We start from the raw sequence: 16792 nt of genomic DNA, 5'->3' as shown, positions 1-16792 counted from the left end.
GAAGTGTTTCAGATTTGAAATATTTGTGCACCTCTAATAAATATTTCCTCTAAGTAGCTATCAGTTCAATTGTATCCTTTTTTAAAAAATGGCTTCTGATTTCTCTGTTTTTTTGACACTGTTCCTTGATCTAAGGCGCTATGTTCTCTTTTCCCACTGGACAGGCCTATAATGATTTTGGAGATATAATTAAAGAGACTTTGAGCCGCACAAGGCAGAACAACAAAATTCAAAGTGCAAGAACATTGATCCTCTGCTTGCAGCAGGTGAGAATATTCCTGTGGACAGCTGTGCTTTTCTGTGAGATCAGTTCAGGAACATTGTTTGGGTAATTGAACTTTAGAAAATGTGTTGTATTTACATCCAGTCCTGGTGGTCTGCAAAGGGAAGAGCTTCACTTGTACGAGGTAGCTGGATTCATGATCGCTAACTGCATGCTACTATGATTAAAAGGAAGGGGGATTTTTTAAAAATGAAAATCGCCTCTTCCCCTGCACTCATTACAATTACTGGGTCATGGAAGTCTGTTCCATGCACTTCTGGATCCCACCCTTTTAATCACTAGATTCAGAGATTATCAAGTCTTGTAGTCATGGTATTTTACAATATTGTTGGAATGTCCTAGTAAGATCCAGACAGGGCTGATGAAGACTTCCCCCTTTGGAATGGGAGAATGGGGAGAGGGGTTGGGGAACCTCTTTTTCTCTCTAACTGTATAAGGGATTGCAGAGTGTCGAGGGTTCCTGGGGCAAAAATATAAGTTTCTTATATGATGGTTGTTAAGTGGGGTTGGATATATTAAGTTAATTTGTAGTTGGGGAATTGTAAGAGTGAGTGTGTGAGTGGTGGTATGTGACTGCACAGTTGGTCTAGTGGTTAAGGCACCAGGGTAGAAAGCAGGAGACTCTGAGTTCTAGTCCTACCTTAGGCATGAAAGCTGGCTGGGTGACTTTGGGCCAGTCACACTCAGCCCAATTCACCTCACAGGGTTGTTGTTGTGGGGAAAGTAGGAGGAGGAAGGAGTATTAGGTGTGTTCGCCACCTTGAGTTATTTATAAAAATAAGAAAGGCAAGATTAAAAAATCTTTTTAAAAAAAGTACCTACACATAGTAGTTCATGCTGCTCCAGCGTATATGGAGACAGAACATGGGAAGAGAGATGAAAGGAAAGGAAGATAAGTCTCCGAGGAAAATGGAATGGGGGACTAAATAGACACCATGATGAGTAGGGATGGTGGGGTCTTAGTCTGTAGCTAAGTTTTTCAGGTAAAGGGGGACTAGCCATTTGCACAAATCTGGACCCCTTTCAGTTAGGATTCAGGTCAGGGTACGGGACTGAGGCAGCATTGATCACGCTCTTGGATGACCTCTGGTGGGAGCAGGATGGGGGTTGTGCATCCGTCCTTGTTCCTGACCTCTCAGCGCCTTTCGATACCATCGATCAGGGTATCCTTCTGGACTGGCTCCAGGAGTTGAGGGTGGGTGGCACTGTGTTGTGCTGGTTCTCCTCCTTCCTCCGGGACTGGTTCCAGTCAATGACAGTGGGGAGAGGTCCAGCCTGCAGACCCTACTTTCTGGGGTGCTGCAGGGCTCAGTTCTATCTCCCCTCCTGTTTAACACCTACATGAGGCTGCTAGGTGAGGTCAACTGATGGTTTGAGGTGAGGTATCACCAGTATGTTGATGATACCCAGCTTTATATCTCTACCTCAGGCTACCTGAGTGATGCTGTAGACATCGTGTCCCAGTGCCTGGAGGCTGTAGGGGTCTGGATGGGGTGCAACAGCTTCAGCTCAACTCAAGCAAGGCTGAGTGGCTTTGGGTGTTTGGACCTTCTGATGCTGGGGATTTTTCTGGATGGAGTGGCACTGCCTCAGACAGACTTGGTGTGCATTCTGGGGGTCCTCCTGGACTCATGGCTCCTGCTTGAAGAGCAGGTAGCAGCCGTGGCTGGGAAGGCTTTTGTACACCTTTGGGTTGTGTGACAGTTATGCCTGTTCCTGGGCTGGGAGACCCTGTTCACTGTCACTCATGCCCCTGTAACCTCTCATCTGGACTAGTCAATGCGCTGTATACGGGACTGCCCTTGAATAGCTTTCAGAAGCTTCAGCTGGTGGAGAATGTGGCAGCATGGGTCATCAGTGGCGCTGGTTACTCAGCGCATGTAACACCGCTACTTTGTGAGCTGCATTGGTTGCCGGTGTCCTTCTGGGTGCAGTTCAAGGTCCTGATTATCACCTTTAAAACTCTTTATGGCTTGGGACTGGGTTACCTGAGAAACCATCTATCCCCAGTTGTTTCTTCCTATCTGAACCAGTCCGGCAGGATGGACATGCTTTGGGTCCTGTCAGCTAAGGAATGCAGGTTGGTGGGCCCAGGAGGTATGCTTTTTCTGCCATAGTGCCTGCCATGTGGAATATTTTCCCTCCGGAGATTAGGATGGCCCCAGTCCTGCTGGCCTGTCATAAGGGACCTGTCTCCTTCCTCATCTGCTGTGTATTTTAATTTTGTATTTGTGGTTCAGAACAATATCAGAGCCCTGGATAAGGTGATTCCTGTGCGGGTCTGCACAACTGCTACTCCCAAGCATCTCCCTGGTTTACCAAAGAGCTTAGGGATTGAAACAATTGAAAAGATGCCTGAAGTGAGGATGGCAAAAATCAAGGAGTGAATGGCACCAAGGATTGATGGGAATTCTGGTTTAAGCCTACAGTTTGGCATGTACTCCATATGTATAATGTCCACACATTCCCAGTGCCAGGTCTGTTCAGGGTTTCATGGACCCCTTTGGGGAAAGATGGATGGGATACAGTGTCTATCAGCACACCAAGTACATTTGCTGGTTTCTTTGTGGATAAAGTCACTCCGATTTGCTCTGAGTTGGACATCAATTGGCAGTCAGCAGTGATGATAAGGCAGGATTCCATGAAATTATTTGGGATTCTTCTGATTTTATAGAGCTTAAGGAAGTGGATATGACTCTCTGGATTTGAACCCTATTACTTCATGTCCTTACTGGCTCCTTAGGGCAGCCAGGTTGAAGGTAAATGGCTGTATCTGGTGGGCTGTCAAGATTTCTCAGAGGAAGCAGGTGATGCCACCTGCCTTGACATAGATTGTAGGGCATCCTCTCTATTGTAGATCCAGCCATTTTTAACAAGTTGTGCCTGGTCATGGGTGCTCAGCTACAGAAGATCTTAGAGGAAACAGATATCTAGATTCATGCCAAACTGGGTTCACTCTCAGCCATGAGATGGAAACAGAATTAGACGCTCTGGTAGAACATAGAGACATTGATGGGGAATCACCCTTCTTGTTTTTGTTATATCTTTTGTCAGTGTTTGATAGCTTTGATAATAGTATCTAGCTGGATATGGAAAGTTGGGATCAGGTGGGGGGACCATTTTACAGGGATTCCACTTCTGCCTGAGTGGATGATTCTAGTCAGTAATCATGTGCTTGAGTTTGCAGTCAATCCATACTGGGGAACATAAAGTTTGATAGTCTCCTCTTTGATGTTAACATCTATAGGAAACTGCTAGGCAAAGTCATGCATTGGTTTTGGGTTAAATGTCACCAATATGGTGATGCTACTCAGATTTACACTGCCACCCTGGCCTGAACCAACCAGTGTCTGGAGACTGTCAGGATCTACATGGGACAAAAGAAGCTCATATTTAATTTGTCAGTACTGAGTTAATTTTCATCAATAAAGTTTGTGGTAATCCAGTGATAATTATGGTCTGGCTAGTAACTCTGTACCAGGTCACGTTCCCTACAAAGGAATTATTTTGTGACTTGGGGCCCTGTTGAACTCATTGCTCCTGCTTAACCTACCTAGCCATAACCTGGGATCAAGTGGGCACTTTACCCAGTTCTAACTTGTGCCAGTTGCAAGCCTAATTCAACCAAGGTAATCATGCCTTGATTACCACACATTTAGACTATTGCAACATGTTCTACATGGGGCAGCTTTTGGAGATACCCCAAATCTCCAATTAATACAAAATGTGGTGACCAGACGTCTGGCAAGGTAATCCTACCATTGCAAAGTAATGCTGATTTTGAGGATGTTGCACTGGCTTCCAGTTAGCTTCTAAGCCCTTCTAATTCAGTGTGCTAGTAATTTTTTACACATCCCTGTAAAGTGCAGCACTGGGATACATCAGTCACCACCTTGCTGCATTTAACTCTACCTGTCTCGTGATCTTGGAAGGTCTGCTAAGAGTCCCTTCTCTGTCCAGGGTTTATGGGACTTGGACAAAGCAGCAGATATTCTCTGTTGCAGTCCCTGTATTATGGAATATATAAGTTGAAGGCTTGGATGGCACTTTCCCTTCTTGTGTTCAGGAATATTATGAAACCCCCTTTTTTCCCCCCAACAAATGCTTTGTTCTGGCTGATTGCCACCCTCCCCTTATACCTCCTCAAGAAATCATGATACACTGACTTTCATGGATACATCTATGAATGTAAGACATAATAGGCATAAGGTCCCTTCTTATATTCCTCTGGCTGACTTGTCCATGTGCAAATGTCACCAGATATCAGCCAGTATTCTTAACTGGAGCATGTAAGGAGTTGTAGAGATGACCTTGGAGAAACTATTCAGAGATGGTTACAAGAACACATGCATAAATGTACATTGAGCCTGGGAAACAAGGAGAACATTAGGAAGGAACTCAGATTGACTCCTCTGTGACTCCCTGGGTTATAAGAGGGAGGACAGGAAAAATGCAGTCAGGCTTGCAAGATTCTATTACAATAGCCTATCTCAATACACTATAGTTCTAATCAACTTGGAGTCTGTTTTCTGATAAATTTTCAAGGGACCTACCCTCTTTTAAGAGAGACAGAGAATCTTATCTTTGTTTGTAGAGATGGTATCCAACCCTCAGGGAACTTCCCTGTCTGTGCAGTACTTTGCTGCAGCTTTATTGCAACACCAACAGATGGATTTACAAATAACTAATCTGCAAAATGCCATGATGCAATTTAGGACAGCATTTTGGACAAAGTTTACCTTAGCTAGCAATGGCGCAACATTCTTCAACACAGCCGGTATTTTTGCACTCATGAAGGTTTGCCAGAGAAGTTTTGGATCAATTCCAAAAGACCTTTGGACCTTTGGACCAATTCCTGACCTTTACATCTTAGTGTGAATTGTTTCTGTGGGTCAGCCTGCAGAATTTCCTACAAATCGCACCAAGACTTTTGTGCTGGTTAGCTGAAATGGGGCAGCCATCATTGATGGCAACAACCAATACAGGACAACTACCAGAATTTCATGCAAGGATTAGAGTGTCCTTTGATGATTCTGCTAGGAGGAAATGGCAAGTCATGAGATTTGCAAGCATAAACAAGGTCAACATAGAGTGTGTGCATACCTACCAGTTTTCCAATTATTCACTAGGGATGTGGGTTGGAATGATTTGGGTCAGACTGACCAATTTCAAGAAGGACTTGCTAATGAGCTGAGATATAAATTTGTGAGAAAAAAAACCTTAGATAATTTGGAAGAGCTGATACAATATTGTGTTAATGGATGGATGGTTGGAAGAGTTGAGGCATAGAAGAAATGGCAAAGGGAGGGGTTTTTCAGCCTCTCTTCATCCCTAGCCCTCCTTCAGAATCCTGCACCAGAGAACGCATGCAAATTAGGGCAGTCAAAAAATCTCTGTCCTTAGAAGAGAAACAGAGATTGAACTCTTGGACATCTAGCCAGATCTTACATAGCTAAAGTTCCTGCCTTTAAATCAGTGACAACATGCCACATCTATGGAGCCATAGGCCATGGAGCAAGCAAGTACCTGAATTGTTCCAAGTCCATAGCTTTAGGAAACTGCAGGGTCCCCTCCCAAAAGTGTGGCAGTGGGGCCTTCAGACAACTAAGGATCGCTCAGACAGCTGACAACCAGCAAGTTCTTTTTTGTTGTTCGTTTTTCTCTTCATTTAGACTCAGACCTAGAGATATAACTCTCAGCCCTTATAGACTTGGGGGTACAATCAATTTCATTGATGAAACCATAGTACAACAGTTTAATTAACCCACTCAGACACTAGAAAAACCAATGCTAATGGAAACAATTGATGGGCAAATGCTGCGAGCTGGTCCAATATTAACAGTATACTACACCTGAGCAACTGAACTCTTGCTGCTCTATAGACCTGCCTCCTTACAGATTCCCACTGTACTTGGAATTGATTGGCTATAAATCATAATCCAGATGTGGACTGGGAGGAGCAATTTCCTTTCCACACCCCAGATGTTTACAGCACCAATTGCAAGCTTTTCACTCTCTCCCTTCTTCCACCCCTGCTCAGCACACTAATTCTCCTGCCTTACTGGAAAAATACTCAGGGTTTGTGGATGTGTGGGGAGGAGGAGGTCACTGCTTTACTTCCTCATCAGGTGTGAGGCTGTACCATCAACTTGGAGCCAGGAACCCAGATTTCTGCAAAGAGACAGTATCCCATGTCTATTTGAGAGGTAGTCACCTTGAAGGAATTTCTGGAAGACAATTTGAAGAAAGGATGTATTTGCCCTTCCAAACAGCCAGCAACCCAGTATCACTATATGCACCTCATCCAGCACTGTGGAATAGTGGATGGGGCTCCAGGTTTTCAACCTTTCTGATTGCAGAGGTTACCCTGTGTGAATGAAGGGACTCAAAGAGAATATAGGAAGTCTTCCATTTGTCTGAGATGACTGACTGGGACATAAGTATAGTAAATATGTGGAGCAGATTTCATAGAAACAAAGGGAAACAAGAATCCTATATATGTATGCAGACTATTGGTCCATAGTGTCTTATGGACCAATAGTCAATAAGACTATTTTGCTATTCTATTTCATATTGCAAATAAAGAATACACAAAATAAATGAAAAAATGCTTTTTCAGCAAAAACTCATGGGACAAATATATTTTAGGGGAAAAGATGATAGTTGGCTGTCTCTTTAAAGTTCTAGTGAGAGAAGCATTAAGTTAGGTGAGGTTCTATCTGCAGGCTGAAGGCACCAAGCCTAGAAACAAGTTTACGATCTCACAGGCCGCAAAACCTTTGGAATGACTGCTAGTGACATGCCTTCCAAACAAGTTGCACTGAAGGTATTGCTTTAGTTTACACAATTATCCTACTTAACTAGCCTGCTCAGAACTAGCTGTGTGAAGCTAATTTCCACAGCAGCCTCCAGGCTTCAGAACATCCCTCTTCAGATGGCTGATATATGACCTCATTGGATTTCACACATGTTATCAAAAAGAACTTAGGAAGATTCATAAGATATCCCCTGAAACATGAGATAAGGGGAGGCTCAGCAGCATTTAGTAAGTTGTAAGTTCTCCTCGCATAGTCAGGGGCCTGTGTTTACATATCACGTAGGCAACTGGCCCAGTTTGGACTGACCTTGAAAGAGTGCAGATTGAAATGTGCTAAGCCACCTAACCAATTTGCATGGGAAAAATGAAGCATGCCTTTTCTTTTGTGCTGGGATATATAGGCGGACTGATATTGCTAGCTGTATAGCTTGGGTACCTTTTAATTAGGCGCTTTTAAATCTAACTTAATACTGCAGGATACAATAAAAATATATAGAAAGCATCAAAATACAGTAAGCCAAATAGAAAAGTCTTCCTTACTTGCTTTAATCTGTGTCTCCAAAAATCTTCCTGATAAAAGTTTTATGAATTAAATATAAAAATGGCTTAGTCTTTGATATGTCTGATCTCTACAGGAAAGAAATTCCATTATTGTGGGACAGTCACAGAAACTACCTCTACACGTTGGTTTTTCAATATAAGAACAGATTAATACTTATATAATACTTATATACTGAGCTTAATTTTGGTAGACCCACTTGGTAGTTGTCACATGCTGGTCTAAGACAAAATACAATTTACCTACCTTGGTAATTGTATTATCCTGTGGATATGACATGGATTTTTCTTCATGTGTTTATTTCATACAGGTGGTCCTCAGTTAACAACCATTTATTCACTGACTGTTTGAACTTATGACAGCACTGAATGAGTAGTACTTATGACCAGTCCTTGAAATTCCAGCCGTTGCAGCCCCCCTGTGGTCACATGATTGTGATCTGGATGCTTGGCAACCGGCCCGCATTTCCAACCATTGCAGCATCCTGTGGTCACGTGAGCATGATGTGTGACCTTCCCTGCCAGCTTCCCACAAGCAAAGTCAATAGGGAAGCTGGCAGGAAGTTGGAAGTCACGATCACGTGAGGTCCTTGCTTAATGATCCATGGTAATTTGTTTAATGATGGTAACTGGGGACTGCTGGAACTGCCATTGCTAAGTGGCACAGTCATGTGATGTCGTGCTTTATGACTGTGTTGCTTAGCGATGGAAATTTGGGTCCCAGTTACAGTTGTTAAGGGAGGACTACCTGTATAAGTTTTCCTAGTTGGCTTATAGTGAAATTTTGATTTGGATATTAGCTTGACAGTTTGAATGGCAGAGTCAAAATCGTAGATCACATAAATCTAACAGATTTAAAAAATAAGGAGATATATCAATATAAATACATCAAATGAATAGTCAGTGTTTGAGACAAGTACTTAATGGAAAGTATACAGTGGTACCTCGGGTTACGAACTTAATCCGTTCCGTGACTGTGGTCGCAACCCGAATTGGTTGCAACCCGAAGCAAATTATTCTTGCCAAGCCTGCTCTGCATTTTCTTTGGAGCCATGCTGACAAGCACACCAAAAACCTTCCAAAACGCCACAAAACACACCACAAGCCTCACCGAACGTCTCCTTGCTACCGCGATCTCGCCCACAGGAAGCCGCGACCGCGTGGCAGCAGGGAAAATGGCCGCGGATCCGGTTCGTAACCCAAGGCGGAGTTCGCAAACCAAGGTAAATTTTTGCGGCCGGAGCTGGTCGTAACCCAAAAAGTTCGTTAACAGAGGCGTTCGTAACCCGAGGTACCACTGTATCTTTTATATATAAATAATGAAATGATACTCATTATTTTTAACCTAATTCACCTAGGGAGAGGACAATTTGTAGGGGAAAGGGGTCTGTGTGGGTGCTTAACTATTTTTTAGTGTTCCACCTCATCCTGGGCATGTGTTTGCAAGCTGAACATGGATTTGCAACTCCAGATTTACTTTGCCACACATTCCAATTCCAAAGTAGAACTTAGAAGAAACCACCAGTTTTATCACCTACATTTTATCTATATACTGCTATTCTGTCCTCTACTTTTTAAGGGCATACTAAAATTTAAATCTGCAATAGTGTATGCTGTAATGCAATACAATAACTAAAAATAGAATGTTGTCAAGATTAAGAGAAAATATACTGTTTTTTATATGAACAACTAAGTACTTATCAAGAAGTCTTTATAGTCAGCAGCACATAACTGGAGACAGGTAACTGCTCTTTCTGGTGTGCATAAGAAAGAGTATTTTGTGCTCATTACAAAAAACATAATCCTTGCTTTAAATGGGAACAGGAAGTGCTTATTTTCTTTGCAGCAAATATTTCAATATGTCTTTGCCAATGGTATCTTGCTTCTCTTCCTTCACCTTCCTGCTCTTGATTCCCATCTGTGCCACTCACGTTCTTGTTCAGCTTGGTGGGATTCTTAAAATATATAATTGGATTATTGTATAAATTGGTGTAAGCTTGCATCCTGAGCAAGGAATGGGTTGGTTTTATGCCAGGTATGTCCTCCTAGGGACTGTTTTATTGCCTATAAACTTTAAACCAATGTCTGTGATCTGCAGCTGTTTCAGAAGCATACTGAAAGCCAAGGTGATGGCAGCAGTAACAGCAATAGCTTGGATTCCTCTTCCACCTCCTTCAACAACATTAAAGAGCTTGCCCGGCGCTTTTCTTTGACATTTGGCTGGGACCAGGTGAAAAGTCGAGAATCCGTAGCTATGATACACAAGTATGTGCCAACTGCATGTTGTCCCTCAGTCTTCTGTTTGAAGGGTGTTCGTGTTGTAAATATCCTTTCTGTTTCTGTTTCTTCCTTACTCCTGTTAAAAGGGAAGGTATTGAATTCGCCTTCCAAGGGGCAGCTGGAATGGAGGGGAAGTGCCTACCTCCTAACTTAAACTTTCTGATCATCCTCAGTGAATTCTCCAATAAGCTTCTAAAGCCTGATAAAAGACTTGTGTAAGTTTTATTTTTGATGCTAGTTTCTTCTGGGAAAAAAAGTTGAGTATTACAAGGGTCAATGTGATACAGAAATTAGTGGGGAATGACTGAACACAGTCATAAGAAGTTGCACAGTGGCCTACGTGCCTTGAAAAAAACATCAAACATATCATAATATTTGACAGTTTTGCCCCAGAAATGTTGGTGTATTTATATGAGATTTTATATTTACAATTTTGTAAAAGTTCAACCATTTTAAAAATACCTAAATTATTTAATTTTAGAGGTCCAGACCCTGTCAAGAGGTGATGCATCTGCTCTTGCATTCTGTGCCAGAATAAGAGGTGTAGCTGTGCTTTAGCTTTTATTTTAGTTTTATTTAAGCTGTTTGAGTTACATACATTTGTATTTAGACTGAGCAGATGAGCTTTTCATATTTTAGGGTGACTTTTTGGATCAATGCAGATGTACATGTTTCGGTAATGGTTGTATCATTAGATGTCTTTATGCATGCAGAGGAGCATGTGTTGATGAGCAAGTCATGAAAAGTGGATGTTGTAACCAATCTCTAAGTTAAAATATAATAATTAAGTAATTAAATATAATTTGGAACCACCCATAGTACAGTCAGTTTTGTTATTTAATTTATATACCACTTTGTTAAAAAGTGCAGAATATTTACAGGAAAAAAAAGAGCACAAACTTTAAAAAACAGTGCTATTAAAATCTAGGACAGTTAAAGCACTTTAGCACAAATTACATAACTGGGAGCTAAAAACCAAGGTTGGAGGTTGTCACATTGAAGTCTAATGACATGAATATTTGTAACTTTTCTGAAAGAATTCTAACTACAATAGGGAAAAAATCAACTTAATATTTTTCTTCCCAATCTTCACATTCAGATATAGTTATTTGCTAAGGTATGTACCTGAAACAGCACTTTGTAAAGAAGATACCTGGCACTCACTGGCTTGGTACAGAACTTCTTTGTTGGCCAGCGATGATGATGATAATTCTGCTATCAGTAGCTCACACGAGTGGCCATCTGTGAGCATTACGAGGACATCTTCTTTTAAAAGGAAATTATCTGAAGGTATGACATTTCTGAAATATGTATAAATAAGCTTGCATGTTGGATAATGGCATTGATAACAACATAAGTCAACATTCCTGGTATCCCACTTTAAGTAGGATGGATTTAGGCCTCAGAAATGTCTGTATTTTTCTACCTCAGACAATGTTTGGTGAGATACATGACTGAGTTCTGCTAAAGTATGAAATATTAAATTGTCCGTTTCAGGATCCTGGTCCAAAAACAGTCACACAGACAGAGCAAACAGGACTTCTGATACTCAATATCCATCCTGCCTTCCTTCCTTGGGACTGAGAAACAGGAAGAGGCTAAAATCTCATGATAGTTATCACCAAGAATATTCCCTCTCATTGGGTCTTGCAACTCCAAAGAGAAAACATAGGTAAGAAGAAGAGTTGTTGGAGTGGCTTTCATAAACAGGATGTCCATCAACTCTAGTTTATGAGATACATGAGAAGTTGAAGTGTTTTCTTCAAGGTATGTCCAAGATTCTGTGATGACATGAGGGCAGTCTGGCTGTGATTTAAACATTATTGGATGGTGGGGATAATTATAACTTAATATCCATGGGCCACAATCCAGAACATTAATGCATTATGTAATTCCAGCATGGTTTTCAAACTTATGACAACTGCCACAATGCTTTCTGTCTGCCACATAGAAAACCATTTTTGAAAGTTATAAAGCAGGTTTGATATAGGATATTCTACTATTCAAAAAAGTTCTATTTAGAAACATCTAAATTCATTGGGTTTAATTATTTTAAAAGGAGTGGAGCTTCACTGAGCATATGGGCAGGAAAGATATGGCATTTATATGGAGTCTTCATTAAAGAATATATAGTGTCATCATATTGTAAATCAGATTATTGATCCATTTACCTTAGCATTGTCTGGGACAACATGCAACAGTTCTCTAGTTTCAGACAGAAATTATCTTTTTTTAAAAAAGAAACTGGTAATGCTAGGGATGAAATTTGTGTCTTACATTAAACTAATTTCTTCCCCTATTGTATATATCAACTAAATATTGATTTCTCAGAATTATTATTGTAAAAAAAAAAACCCCAAACCAACCCCCCAAACCCTATTTAGATTACATGATTTCACTTGGAAGGTGAGAAATAAATTTTTCTTTTTCTCATTTTAGTACCCAGGCTCCAGTCAAGGTAGAGGATTCAGCAGAGGCTCCAACTGAAGATGCCGATATTGATGTTGTTGGTGCTGAGCAAGTAAGGATGATTCTATACAAAGCTTTAAAATATTTTGTTAGTAATATATTTCTTTCACTAGTAGAGAAAGAATATGTCAATTAACCCCCATAAAGGTAATTTGCTACAATAATTCTTTTGTTTTATGTAAGTTCATTCCATGGGTATTAGCAATTGTGTGTAAAGATGCATATTAGAGATGGGTTTGAATCATCTGGATTTAAAAACTTCCTATTATCTTGATCCTACCCCCTCCGACACTGGAAACAATAGAAGGGAAATGGACAAAAATTGGCCATAGTTGATCCAAACCATTATCCGTCATTCTTCTACTCTAGCTTCAGTGAGCATGGTTTGGATTTGGTGCTTCTCCTATGGCAGAACTTCCTTGTTTTGTTATTCAAAGACCAATATGGTACCATGGAACTTTTCATAGCAGAAGAGTAAACCTCTGGAGCTATATATTTTCTCAATATGGGACTTTTTTAAATGAGAGGTAGAATGGACTGAATTTAGAGAATTTTAGCCAAAAGAAAATGTTGATTAAATGAGCCATTTGGACTTCATATAATCCAGTGAGTGCAGATTAAATAGCAATTAAAATTGGTTTACAAAATAGGGAAGGTATAAAGTTTCTGGAAGAGTAACTTATCTAGAAGAGACTATAGTAGCTGTAACAGGCTATGGGGGAGCATATTTTAAGAGATTTATCTTTTGAAAAGTTACCTTAGTCACAAAGTCTCTTATTCTTGTTTAGGACACCTAAAGAAGGAAGACTGCTGGAAGATTTAAGAAGGATAGAATGGGTTATAACTATTTTTGCCAGAATTATTTGGGTGCCCAACTTGGTAGAACCCAACCTGGACTGGTAAATCCATATAAAATGGGTGTTTCTTCAGCCAGTATTTTCTAACTTTCTGATGTTATCAGCTCACTCATTTTTTTCTAACCACACTTGACTTTCTGTCCAAAATGTAATTCTAAACTCTGTGGTAGATGGGAAAAGTCTGTCAAGAAGCTGCAGTTCAGTGTTTTATGGCAAAATGGAAAAGAAAAAGGAACTTGAAATTATAAGGCTGACAATCCGGTTTCAAGAAGCAGGCCAGTGGATTCAAAGGAAGAGCGAAAATAGAGAAATTAATGTCAATCAGAAAAAAAAAATACACAAACTTTGCATCTTGTATGCTGCCTTAAGTATCACAGCAAAAAATATTGACTGCTAAAACTACAGATTTTTTTTTTAAAGGCATTTTATTTCACATTTTTATATTCAGCTGTTTGTAAAATAAACTGAGCGATCTGTTTGTATTTCTAAGCAAGTCATTTTTCTTATAGTGGGGAAAATGAAGAAGATTCTGCAGCATGGTACTAGGGAACAAATGTAAAGGGCATAGGCATGGATGTCAGGAAAAAAGTGGGCGAATTGCAATATAGGATGCAACTATGATTTACACGTGTAGCATTAGTGATAAAACAATCTGTGTTTCTTGTGTTTGTTGCTTAATGTTATACTCCAGACTACAGCAGTCTTACATGCACTGGCTGTTTTTTGACAACATGCTTGTAAACCATGTGATGCTATGAAGCCTACTGAGAAAAGCACCCGAAGAATGTCCCTAGACCAAGACAGAGAACTGGCCCATCTGAATCAGTATGCTCTGCATTTGTGTTTTCTGTCCTTGCAGCTTCTGCATGTGTGAATTTCAACTCCCAGCTTCGTCATTGCTGAGAATTCTGGGAGCCGAACTTCACACAACTGGAAGTTGCCACAGTTGAGAAGGACAGGGCTGTGTGGTAGGCAGCAGCTTCTCCGTAGTTCAGACTGGATTCTTTCCCAGCTGTGTCTGAATTGGCCAAGTAGCAAAACAGAGGCTCTACCATTGAGCGACAACCCTTTCTTTTTTGGAAACGTAGACGAGTGTTTTGTCAAGAAGTAATGTTTTGAGTAGTGAGGATGAAGGGAAATGAGTCTGGAATTTACTTTGTTGTTCAAGTATTTTTCCTCAGCTAACATTGTAACTTTTGCATTATTTAAAATTCATACTACACCAATGCTCTTGGGACCTGCATGTTCATTCCTGGAGCTACAGAGCCGGTGTCTGTTTGCACATTTAATAAGAAAAGACCCAATAGTGTCAAAATACATCTGTCACTTCTAACAGACTTGACAGTGGCTGCTCCATCAAGACAGATAGACCCGAACTTGAGAAATTGCTCACCTTGCTGTTCTCCTTTTTCAGTTGATAAGCTTAGGATCTAAGCAATATAATTTTCCACCTGTAGCCAAAACCCTAAAAAGCTAAAATCAAAGGAATCTGTTCAAATCCTAAAACAATGCTTGATATTGATCATGGTCCACATGAAGGAAAAGAATTGGTAATTATAGGCAGAGATGCTCCTGCCAAAAAGCAGATCATGGTACTTAAGTGTCATTTTGGAGGGAAAGGCAGGACATAAATCTGTTACAAATTTTTTTCCCCTGGTTTTCCCTCAGCTTTGCAATGCCATCTTGCAGCTCACCTTAAGTTCTACTTATGTAGCATGCAGGTACGTGGAATCATCACAAGAGAACTATCAATTCAAGAGAAATCATATGGCACCAAAACCTGCTCTGAAAGAAAAAGAGAAGCCTCACACATAGAAAAAAAAAACTTTCAATCCTCCTAATATTGTGTATAGAGACTGTCAGCCTTCATTAAATTGCACTAGTGTTACAATTAATTTCAGATTCTCAAATATAAAAATGTGGCTTGTGGTTCCACAGCTGAACAGTGTCACATAGCTTTATCAGAATCATATCTAAATTGTGAAATTGGACATTTTAGCTTTGTTTGAGGAATATGGGATTCCTGGAAGCTATAATCCCCAATTCTGGAAGGCAAACTGAAGTCACTCTACACTGTAGATTACAAAGTATGAAAAATGTCTACAGCTATTAAGATCATATTATTCAAAGTTGCTATTTTTCAAGAAAACGATTCTGGTATTCAAATTGGCTGTTTTAGTCACTTTCAACAACGTCTGTGATGATCTGATGAATAAAAAATGAAAAATAAACTTGCTGAAGGGAACTGCTGAATTACATGTATGAAAAAACTTTATTTGAAAATACGAACATGATATTTTAAATGTTTAACAGATCTGCACAGCAAACGAAATAGCTTTTTATTTATTGGGAAAACCTAACTGCAAGAATTGTGCTTTACAATATTTTGTTTCTTGTGTGAACATAAGGATAATTAAGGCACTACAAACATTATGCTTTTTTAAAAACCAGAATAGCAACATCTATCTTGCCCCATAAGCACTCTCTCACCTCATATAGGCAAATAAAGCATCAGACTGTTCAGCTACTTTGACACTGTTGGTAACAATATTCATGGAATGTGTCATTAGCCAACCATTGAAGAAACACACTAAATGCCCATACAAGGTTAGTGCACATCACAGATCAAGTAAAACTTACAATTGATTCCCTTGACATGGAATAGAATATCCACAACTGTTAAGTGAGCAGTAAAAGCCGGGTTTTAAATTGGAGTCAGTAGAGCAAAATGAATGCTAAAGGGTAGAAAATTACAGCCTGTTTTCAGGCAGGATATAATTTGCTACATGTACCAGTGTATCTAGCTTATCCAGTGATGCTTTAATTGAGTTTTGAACTGCGATCTCCATTCACAATCATGACACTTTTCTCTTTGAATCCTGACAAAGTTACAAGATTTTAGCTTGGAGACTGCAAGAGCAAGGACTTCATTATTATAGGGATCAAGAAAAAGAAAAAGTCTAGTATCTTGTAAAAAACAAGCCAGTAAATTTACTTTATACAAGATACACTGTAATTCCTTAAAGGAAGAGTATCTATAAATAATTTAAGTATATCTCATAGGCAACAATCTATTGAATAAATACATAAAAAGTGTCATTCCATACAAATGTAACCATTTAGATATTTTGAAGGTATTAATTTTGCAGCACAAGAAACTCAATTTTACTCTTTTCTTAGCAGACCTGCTGCAGACACAGTCCTTATACTTCTACAAATATAGTTTATTCAAAATCATCTTCATAGTCATAATCATCCAAATCAACATCTGCCAAATGGGAAGGCATATCAAAAAAAGGTCTTTTCTCCATTTGATATTTTAGTATGTTGGTCTTTTGATGATCACCAGGAATCAGTTCAGCTTCATAACTAAAAAAAAGAAATGGGAACAGATTCAGACTATACACATTTGTTAAAGTAACTTGTATATTTATTATGTTATATTCCAGCATCTGAATAACATGAGGAGGAAACAGAGGCAAATCCTACTGTGCGCTATTACTTAATTAAAGGAATTTTAAAGACAAT

The 16792-nt window shown here is 39.8% G+C and overlaps 2 protein-coding genes across 9 annotated transcripts in view; one reads left to right on the top strand and one right to left on the bottom strand.

Annotated features, from left to right (window-relative positions):
- The window catches only part of LOC103063803 (cohesin subunit SA-2-like), a 68511-nt gene extending 55257 nt beyond the window's left edge, over positions 1-13254 (top strand). For all 5 annotated transcript variants that reach the window (XM_025166118.2, XM_015887916.3, XM_088144989.1 and 2 more), the window contains 7 exons: positions 165-266; positions 9757-9923; positions 10025-10153; positions 11038-11228; positions 11436-11610; positions 12378-12459; positions 13196-13254. In XM_025166118.2, the coding sequence (XP_025021886.1) occupies positions 165-266; positions 9757-9923; positions 10025-10153; positions 11038-11228; positions 11436-11610; positions 12378-12459; positions 13196-13204 (855 nt within the window). In that variant the 3' untranslated portion in view covers positions 13205-13254. The remainder of the gene's footprint in view (positions 1-164; positions 267-9756; positions 9924-10024; positions 10154-11037; positions 11229-11435; positions 11611-12377; positions 12460-13195) is intronic.
- A 2263-nt stretch (positions 13255-15517) lies between these two features.
- The window catches only part of PPP2R3B (protein phosphatase 2 regulatory subunit B''beta), a 43829-nt gene continuing 42554 nt past the window's right edge, over positions 15518-16792 (bottom strand). For all 4 annotated transcript variants that reach the window (XM_007427317.3, XM_007427316.3, XM_025166120.2 and 1 more), the window contains one exon: positions 15518-16633. In XM_007427317.3, the coding sequence (XP_007427379.1) occupies positions 16489-16633 (145 nt within the window). In that variant the 3' untranslated portion in view covers positions 15518-16488. The remainder of the gene's footprint in view (positions 16634-16792) is intronic.

The sequence above is a fragment of the Python bivittatus genome, unplaced genomic scaffold (genome assembly GCF_059951505.1).
Source record: "Python bivittatus isolate LINGU-HERP-01145 unplaced genomic scaffold, Pbiv_v1 ctg000350_np1212, whole genome shotgun sequence".
NCBI lineage: Eukaryota > Metazoa > Chordata > Lepidosauria > Squamata > Pythonidae > Python > Python bivittatus.
This window is presented reverse-complemented; position numbering and strand designations above follow the sequence as displayed.